Source organism: Aulostomus chinensis, chromosome 6 (assembly GCF_037954235.1).
Source record: "Aulostomus chinensis isolate RoL2024-O1b breed Wild chromosome 6, RoL_Achi_v1.0, whole genome shotgun sequence".
Lineage (NCBI taxonomy): Eukaryota > Metazoa > Chordata > Actinopteri > Syngnathiformes > Aulostomidae > Aulostomus > Aulostomus chinensis.
In genome coordinates, this window is record NC_141325.1 from 12,382,842 (window position 1) to 12,392,500 (window position 9,659).

The 9,659-nt window shown below is 43.8% G+C and overlaps 2 protein-coding genes across 6 annotated transcripts in view; both read right to left on the reverse strand.

Annotated features, from left to right (window-relative positions):
* The window catches only part of LOC147260110 (ras-specific guanine nucleotide-releasing factor 2), a 40,285-nt gene extending 39,224 nt beyond the window's left edge, over positions 1-1,061 (reverse strand). For all 3 annotated transcript variants that reach the window (XM_086206509.1, XM_086206510.1, XM_086206508.1), the window contains exon 1: positions 414-1,061. In XM_086206509.1, coding sequence (XP_086062635.1) covers positions 414-689 — 276 coding nt within the window. In that variant the 5' untranslated portion in view covers positions 690-1,061. The remainder of the gene's footprint in view (positions 1-413) is intronic.
* A 338-nt stretch (positions 1,062-1,399) lies between these two features.
* Positions 1,400-9,659, reverse strand: part of msh3 (mutS homolog 3 (E. coli)) — a 36,972-nt gene continuing 28,712 nt past the window's right edge. For all 3 annotated transcript variants that reach the window (XM_086206513.1, XM_086206514.1, XM_086206512.1), the window contains exons 22-24: positions 4,620-4,752; positions 4,066-4,234; positions 1,400-1,757 (exon numbers count right to left, since the gene is read on the reverse strand). In XM_086206513.1, the coding sequence (XP_086062639.1) occupies positions 1,676-1,757; positions 4,066-4,234; positions 4,620-4,752 (384 nt within the window). In that variant the 3' untranslated portion in view covers positions 1,400-1,675. The remainder of the gene's footprint in view (positions 1,758-4,065; positions 4,235-4,619; positions 4,753-9,659) is intronic.

Below are 9,659 nucleotides of genomic sequence, written 5' to 3' on the forward strand. Positions count from 1 at the left end.
TCACCTCGTGAACATCTGAATCTTGGGGGCAGGATCACCTGACCCGGGACGCACTTGAGCCAGAGCTGTTTTTTTTAATGTGGGAGCAGGGAGGTTGAGGAGCTGCAAACTTGATGCCGCAGTACAAGTTGACATGGTTTCACCTCAAGCGTTGAGAAAACACATGACGTCCGCATCCATTTTGAATGAAAAGGAGAGTTATGAGAAAGAAATAATCCACTGACACTTTCAGACACACAACGGTGGCCTCAACAAATGGTGCTACGTTGGAGTGCGTAGCTGCCGAGGGTTGCAAAACAATCTGCACAAATTATTCCAAGTGATGACGTCTGGGAGGTACAGATTTAGGGGAATTATGGGAGCAGATTAGACTAAAAGTGAAACTCTATTCATCCTCTTATGACATCTCTCACCTGCTTCTCCAGCGCCTCCTTCCCAGTTGCTGACATCTTCGGCGCCGGCGCGCGCTCGCAGGTGCATCCTTCCAACAGGTAAATCCCGGCAGGTCGCGCGCTCTGCTCATTCTCGAAGTAGAACAGAACATTCTGGTAGAGGGCGAAGAACTTCTCGTGCCAACGGCTGTTCTCCGTCGTTTTCTTGCACAGGTACCCACGCTTGGTTCCTTCTTTACGCGCGACCGCCGACAGAAACAGCGCATGCCCTTCGTTGTAACGGACGCTCTTCTGCATTATTACAGAGGGAACACGGTGGTACAAGCTGATGAACGCGCTTCAACGCGAGCCCATGTTCAACGAGGGATGCGTGTGAACTTTCCCACCGACTCAGCGGCGCCGTTGCGCACGGAAAAGTTGCCCCGCTGGCGGACGCGCGTCTGCAGAGGAACTCATAGTAAAAAAATGTTCGAGTGCTACGAGCGCAAAAATAAATTCCATACCGCTCAAACAAAACACAAGCTTCTCCCGATGTAAAGAAGCGAGAGAAGAGAGAGGCGTGTCGCTCACTGAGGGACGAACCCTCAAGTGGACACGCAGTGACAGAATCACAACCGATAAAGTGTAATCGGCTTTGACTGTGGTAAACTCTCTCTCACCCGCACGCACTCCCACAAGCTCGCTCGCTCGCTCTCTGTCTCTCTTTCTAATGATGCACGCTGATCTTGGAGTTGGCGGAATTAAAGGCGGAGCGTGAGTTGGACGTGTGAGAGAGAGCCGTAAAGGTGCAGATTTTCCCCGGAGCAAATGCATTTTCGCTTCCGTGGTATTTGTGAAACTGCATCCATGGACACACGGATGACCGCAAACATGCCATGGAAATTCCAACTAAAAGCTTAAACTAAGGATAAAGAAGCAACATGAGGCTCTGGATGTCACAGTAGATTTCAATCTTGCAGATAACATGAAATAGAGGAGGGACAAAAAAAAGTGTCACACGTTTGTCTGTTGTTCTTTATTTAATCAGGTATTGGATAAAAGAGGTTTCACACTAGGCTGAAGTGAAATCTTGATCAGATGGTATTAAATAGATGCTGTCACATTTAAGATACAGTACAGAGATCAGGAATTATCAGAACCTGAGATGGTGAAAATTCTTTTCACTCACACACACACACACACACACACACACAGGACAGAATATATTCACCTCTATGAGTATGAAAGCATATGCATGTGTTTGTACGTGTGTTCTGATGGCTTTGACTGGAGTTGTAGCGATGTCAGGAGTTTGACCGCAGCCACTCGATGAGAGACGATCGATCCGAGATGCTCCAGAGCTCAGAGAGTAATTTCTGTCTCCTCCTAGACAGACAAAGACAATGAGATGCTACTTCAAAACATTAGTGGGCATTAAACTGGTGTAAAACCACAGCGGTCACCAGCACTTTGGTTTCTTTCAAAGACAAAATTTTATTCTGACTGGAACTACTTCAGACACCTGATGCAACAAATTTAATGGTGATGAAATCTTAACTCCACTCAGAAAACACACATATATATAAAAAAAAAACTTCACGCATGCTCTTGTGAAAAGACATAAATATATCCATCTATTTTCTTCCCTTTATCCTGTTAAGGGTTGTTGGGGGGGGGGGGGCTGGAGCCTATCCCAGCAGCTTTCAGGCGAGAGGCGGGGTTCACCCTGGACAGGTCACCAGTCCATCACAGGGCCAACACATAGAGACAGACAACCATTCACACTCACAGTCACACCTACGGTCAATTTAGAGTATCAATCAGCCTCGTCCCCTCTTGATGTCTTTGGACTGTGGGAGGAAGCTGGAGTACCAGAGAGAACCCACACAGGAACAGGGAGAACATGGAGACTCACACAGAAAGATCCTGTGATGGAGCCAGGACTCGAACCCGGAACGTTCTTGCTGTGAGGCGACAGTGCAAACCACTGCACCACCGTGAATATATACGTTGTACAAATCTGAAATATATTTATTTCAGCATATTTATTGATACTGTTTTTTTCAATTCATGAGCGCGCGCACACACACACACACACAAATCAGTAAGTTGGAAGCAGTCATCCAGACAGCTTTACTGAAGACGGCTGCGTGCGCCTCGCATCGTCTCCACTGCTGCTCACAGTCTGGAACGTCAAATGTCATGGACCCAAACATAACAGTGTTTAGTTTTCCGATGAGACTGACACAGGACACGCTAGCGACGTGATTATTTTGGTTACGGTTGATGACCGTTAAGAAACTGCAAAAAGAAACAGTGCAACTATAGTAAATGTAAATGCATGAGATGAACCACGACAGGCTGGTGACCCGTAGTACAACCTCACGCAGCACGCAGTATTACACATTGTACTCTAAACCCCTGAGCAGTACGTACAATCCTTGTGTACTCTGCATTTCTCCACTTCAACAAAGTACAAATAATTCATATAGGGAGGATTACACCGATGGAGAGGTATGGCTGTGTGTGTGTGTGTATGTCAGATATCTCATATGATGAGGATTACTTAAGGAGCAGCAGTATTAAACTCCCCGCCGACGGTCTGTTAATGAGAGGATGCCACGTACAAATCTACAGAGACAGAAGGATTTGGACCGAGTGCAATATGCTGGCAGGAAAAGGAGGAGAGTCTTATTTTGTGCTCAGTGCAAACACAGCACATGTGTCATAGCTAGTTACCAGTGTTGTCATTTTCTCACCCAGTGAATGTCACCTTAATCTTGCCTTGATGAAGCGAAAAGCCCACAGCACCCCCCCCCCCAAAAAAATCAGTCCAAGGCGATTTCTTGATTGTGTGCTGTGTTGATGTGTTGTTTCTTTATTCGTTTATTTTATTGATCAGTGAGGTTGCTGTCAGTCATTGTCAACATTGTTTCCATGCGGCGACATCCTCGCAGCGGATGTGGACGGGCACAGAAGCGGCTAAACAAACTTGACAGCGAACAGGAAACTCTCCGGGGGGGGGGGGGGGTGAGCTTAGGCTTTAACATTTATATTTTTCTTTTTTTGTTGCTGTTGTTTCCCTTTTTCCCTTCGTTTCCTCCCTTCCCTCCCTTACTTTCTTAAACGTGTTGTATACAGACAAGCCAGTCACAAACTTCCTGTTTGTTTCTCCAACATGAAGAATTAATCATTTAAACAGCGATGCAGCGAAGTGCAGGTGTGCGTGGCTTTTAAAGGGAGTGAGAGAGGACGCTCTGACTGGCTTAATTAATTCTACACCCAAACATGAGATTAATTTAGAGGCAGCAGTTATAACAACCTCTTTGCCCTGTGCACCTGAGCTTGAACCTAGATTATGCATGGTTTAATTAATCTGCATGGTTTGGACACGTTCCAAATGTTCCTACACTGTGCAGTGCAGATCATTTTAAACGGGCGCGAAGAACTCCGCAAAAGGCGCTTATTGAGTTAGTCGAAAGCACTGGGCGGTCTTGTGTGGTTCATCCAATTCAACAGAAAATCTTTACAAACTCTTTGCTGCCTTTTCCTATAAGTGTTTGCTCTGACATTGTGCCTAGTACTTAATAATTCAACCAAAGGAAAAGCTAAGGAAAAGCTACGCCTGGAATAGACTGACTAGTAAACTGATCTGGATGTGTCACAGAGGTGTTTTTGTGAGGGTTCGGTGTACCTCCTGGAGTTAACCATGTCCTCCAGCTCTCTGGCCTTGAGTGCCGCAGTTCGCAATATAGAATCTGGGATGTCAGCCAGCCTGGCAACATTCAGGCCGTAGCTCCGCCCTGCCGCCCCTTCAGTTAACTGGTACAGGAAGGTGATGAACTCCGGCTGAACCTCTTCATCTGTTAGCATACAAACGTGCGTTAACTCAGAGACATGCATTGTCTTTTATTGGGATGTTATTAGCATTGAGCTACACGCCGTCCCGATCAGTTGCTTTAGCAAAAACACAAGAGAATTTGAAGTCTTTCATGTCTTTATGTTCCTTTTTGTGCTTACTTCTGTTCTCGCTCATCGAACAATATGAGGTCTTTTTGTTTATGTATTCACGCTGTTTTTTCCCCCTGATTTGTATTTTTGTGTTTATAAATTGCTTATCAGAATACAGAATTGTCACGTGTATGAATTCTTTTTAAAATCACAAAATTGAACATAATTTTTTTTTTTCACAAAAAAAAAAAAGAAATTTTTTTTTAAAAATGCAAACAAAACTTAAGACAAAAGTACCGTTCATGTCAGTGGCCACGTCAGGTTCATTGAGTAGGAAAGCCATGTGATAGTTGGACACGTGTTCAGGATACACCCGCTCCAACTCACACAGAGGAGGGTAATGGGTCACGAACAGGGTGAGGGACTTCACCTACAGAGAGGAAAGAGAGAGTTTAGCTCCTGGAAAGTCTGTCGCTGGCATCTCATCCTCCTGCGGCATGAAAATAGTCAGGAAAACAAGCACAACACAGAAAATCAGCTGCACACAAATAGCAACAAATACACAGCCAAGGGGGGTAGAACAGTATCGCTGTGGGGAGGGGATGTCATCGCTGTAGCAGTCCGGATGTTTCGAAACCATCCTGTAAGCCCGTCTGATCGCTAAAAGTAAAAACGCATTAAAAAAAGTAAGCAGCAGCTGTAGAGTAACGTCACGTATTGACCCCACATCTGCCATGTTTGTCTCACTGACAATAGAGCTGCCACTTCCCCACCTACTCACCAGCTTCGCAGAGAGCCTGAGAAAATAAGATCTGATCAGTGTGCGTGGAATACAGGCAAGAAACGCATACGTTGTCGCATTTCTTTATCAAGACTAAACCGCATTTCAAGAGGAAGAGCCGTGACGTTGACTGATCGCTTCTAAAATCAGATTTATCAAGCATCAATCATGATTCTCACACCAAAATAATTGTCTTTCGATACTGATAATTATTACACACAAATTATTGGCATTTTAAAAAAAACACAAACAGAATAGAAACGTGGGAGGAAAAAAACCACAGAAGATCAAAAAATGCATATTACAAATGGTAGGTATGATAACAAATGTTGTATTATGTAACGCAGTATGTGTCGACTAAGAGGGCTGAAAAACAAAGAGCATCCACTGCTCCGGTGTTACTTAACTGCCTCTGCACCCTGCAGCATGCTGAGCCGATGTAAGAAGTGAAGACACGCTTTGTGACTGTTGCTACTAAATTATTACTACTACTATAACTACTAAATATGACTTCATATTCAGTATTGTGTCACTTTTACCTCCATTTCTTTTCCTTTCTGTAGCCAGAGAGAGAGAGAGAGAGATTCTCCTTATCCCGCTAATCTTTCATCTCCGTCAGGCCTGGGCGACACTCAAAAGGTTACATGATTGAACTCTGGCATTATGTTTAAGAAATGAAAATCTCAACAAGTGGGTGACACATGCTCACTCTGTGTGTGTCTGCATGTCTCTCTCTGTCTCTGTGCTCTGTGTCTCTCTCTCTGTCTCTCCCTGTCTGTCTGTCCCTCTCTCTCTCATAAACATACGCACAAATATTTTTTCACATTCACTGCTACAACAGCTGCTGAGAACTCTTCTGTCCAACAAATGCATTTCCTTTTCCTGTTTACTTACTCAACTGCATGCAAGTCGGTGTGTGTGTGTGTGTGTGTGTGTGTGTGTGTGTGTGTGTGTGTGTGTGTGTGTGTGTGTGTGTGTGTGTGTGAGTTCTCCAGATCAGAAAGATGTGTGAATTCTGTCAGTTCAGCAGATGTGCAGCTGTAAGACTCGTCTGGCCAACAACCGCTTGGTCTGAGAAAGGTCACATCACTAGAAATACCTCCCTTGGAGTGAGGCGTGCAGGATGACTCCAACAAGCTGCCTGCAAAGACCTGCTGCAACACTCACACACGTACAAGAACACACACACACACACACACACACACACACACACACACACACATCTACAGCTCAAACGTTACTTCAATCGTTCCTGTCCACCCACATTTCAAAGAAAAAAAACAAAAACAAATGGAGTGTAGCAGAGGGAGGCTGCATCCTGGATAATGGTCTGATTAGGTGCTAATGGCAGCTCATTAGCAAACCACCCCAGGGTGTAACTGACAGACTTGTTCTGCAGAACTGGCCAATCTGATCAAATGAGTGGAATAATTTCTGTTTCTGTCCTTGACAAATCATGTCATTCATAATCAAAAACTTCCATGTGGTTCCAGGGTGTGGGTCCTTCTATTCACATCTGTGCTTTGATGATTTAAGAGACAATCTTTGACAGAAATAAGCATTTAATTCCCATTGTATTTGATCCTAACAGAGCGACGCTCGCTTCGCGCCGTGTCGAGGGTTCTACATGTGTGTGTACTTGTAAAGATTTCTGCAGAGACGGAAATTTCTTGGGGGAATTTAGAAAGTGTGTCATGTCATAATTTGTCAAGAGGGCTGTTTTGTTCAGGACTCACCAACAATTCAAGTTTCTAGAGTTTTTGAAAAGGTTCAAATTAAAGTCTGATTGAAACATATTTTACAGTGATCGTTGTGTAATAGCTCTTTTTAAAACAGAAATTCCACAGTATCAACTCAGAACAAACCAAAGACGACATAACGCGTGGGGATTTGGATCAAGAACCTCAATTGTTACAAAATCACCATCGTATGACTCTGAGCTGATAAATTCCTTTCATCTACGCAGACGTGCTTTTCTGACGTTGCTCCTGACAGGATAATGATGTCATGAGTTTACTCCTTGGACAGGGACAAGAGAAGGAGCGATGCCATTGATTTGAGCTTCAAATGTAAGCCGTTCATACAGTTCAAAACCTGTATAAACCTGCTCTTATTTCCACACTGAAACTTTTTGTTCGCCGTCGTGTTCCACTTTTTGAGACGTAAAAGCGACTGTAATTGAAGAGGCTGTGTAAACGGGGCTAACAAAACAGATGACATCTATTTATGAGCGAAAAATGTGATTTTAAACTCAATGGATTTAAATATTGGCTCAGAACTAAGTAGATGTAGCATGGATCTCAGAGCTAGCTTGAGAGAGAAGTGGTGTGTCGAGGGTTTTGCCAGTGTTAGCATTCCTTAGAATATTTCCAAGAATATCTGATGTTTCCCTTATATCAGGGTCAGGTTTGTTTTATTCCATAATATTGGTAATGGCATGAACCCCAGTTGGTAAGTTCTCTTGCTGTGCGCCCCCCCACCCCCCCCGCCCAGCTGTTTCATATGTTCACAAAGACCTTCGTCCACCTCCACGTGATCTGATCCACAGAAAGAAAAAAAAACACTCCAGATGTCAGCGCCAGTATTCCCGTCTTCTCTGTGTCATTTCACTTTTCAGTCCAAACAGTCAGTAATCCAATTCAAACGCAACATCTTCCCTCTACCCCCGCTTCCTGTGTTCTCACCTCTCTACTGACAAGGTTCTGTTATGTGTGTGTGTGTGTGTGTGTGTGTGTGTGTGTGTGTGTGTGTGTGTGTGTGTGTGTGTGTAGGAGACAGAGGGTGAGAATTGGATAAATGAAATGAAGCAAAAAGCGTCACTCACCTGGACTTAGACTTAGCTCCTCGGTCTTGTTCTGTTCACTGTCCTAATGAATAGGAGCCCGATTCAACGCTAAGGAGAGTCGACCTTTAATTTCATCAACAAGGAGACCTGTCAGTTCCCGGTGCTGACATCCCTGGCTTAAATCAGACCAATTGTACCAGGAAAGGGAGCTTCTGGTCCATGGATCTGTGCTTTTTTTTCTGACCAGACAGACTAGGAAAGATAGATTCTTCGACAATTTAAGCGCACACATATGATCCATTTATTCCGTCGCAATCAGTGGGAACACAATATTCTCCTCAGCTGCAATCATGGGTTGTTATTAGGCCCCAGGAAATGAAGTAAAAATACAGCAAAGCAAGCTGTCATTTTTTTACAAAGCCGAGCGTCAGTCTTCATGTCTATTTTGCTTATTTTCCATTTTGTTTTCAAGATGTAAAGCACTTTGAATTGCATTTGAATGGTCTTAAAGTTACTAATAAATACAACTGGACCGACAAGTGGATTGACTTGGTATGTTTTTGTTCAGGCTGCACACATTCGGCATATACAACATCTGCATATGTTCAACTTTTGCTCAGACATGCTACAGAAATAAATCTGACTTCACTTGTAAGGTGCAGTAATGCATCATATCCTATCGTGTTGTTCAGTTCCTTCCGATTAACAAACATTTAACTTCAGAACACATCACTATTACTAGCCTACTTAGTTTTTAATTGCTTCTTTTTTTTTCTGAAGCAACAAATGTCAGCAAATGTGCTCCTAACTGAAAATCAATCACTTATACTATCATTATAGCACAAAGGAAGAGTTTCATTGAACTATAATTACAGCTACCGAGCAATCTTACATAACGTAGATTAATGACAACTAGCTGAGAGCTATAAGAAAATTCCACAACGAGATCGCCAGAGAATAACAGGATTTAATGGACCAAGTCGTTGTGACATTACAACATCTCGGCGTCTCTTGCGCTATTAACCCACTTCATCCAATGATTATGTTTGTTTTTGCTCGGATGGATTGAAATTCAACATCTGACTAAACATTTATACTCTTCAATCTTTTCAGAAAAGAAAGAAATCAGAGTGATTTGAGAGAAACACGAGGCATACATTAAGAGGAGGTTCGTGCATCGCCCCCCCCCCCCCCCCAAAAGACCTGAGAGGAGAGCCATGTGTAGAGCGTTTGGTGTGACGCTAACTGCGGGACCTGCTGTAAACATGACGACGGCGTGGGGCAATTCACATTCTTCTTTTTAGAAAGGGATGAAATGTTACTCAAAAATGTGAAGCGAGCCGCCCTCATGCGTGCCAGCTGTGATTTCCCTACCGACTTCTGGTTGACTTTTAGTGATCCTCTCTCCTCCTCTGCTTTTGTGCTTCTTTTCTCTCCCTCTCTCGCTCCCTCTCTTTCTCTCTCGGCGTCAAGGCTGTCTCATTGTAGAGTGTCGTTATGAAACCCATCGCCATTCTTAACTACCTCTCAGATGAATGCTGGGACGAAAGAAAGGTGAGTTACTATAACAACTGAGTCAAAAGAGGAGTAGTCTGACTTTTGCAGTGAGTAGTCGTGTTTGGCGAGGAGGAAGAGGACGTGGTAGAGGATAAAGAGGAAGAGTTGGAGGAAGAGAAGAGGACACTGCCTGAACTAAGGGGGGGGGGGCTTTTGCTGTATAGCATGACTTATTTTGTGTTTGCCTTTCCTTTAATAGCCAGGCTTTTCTATC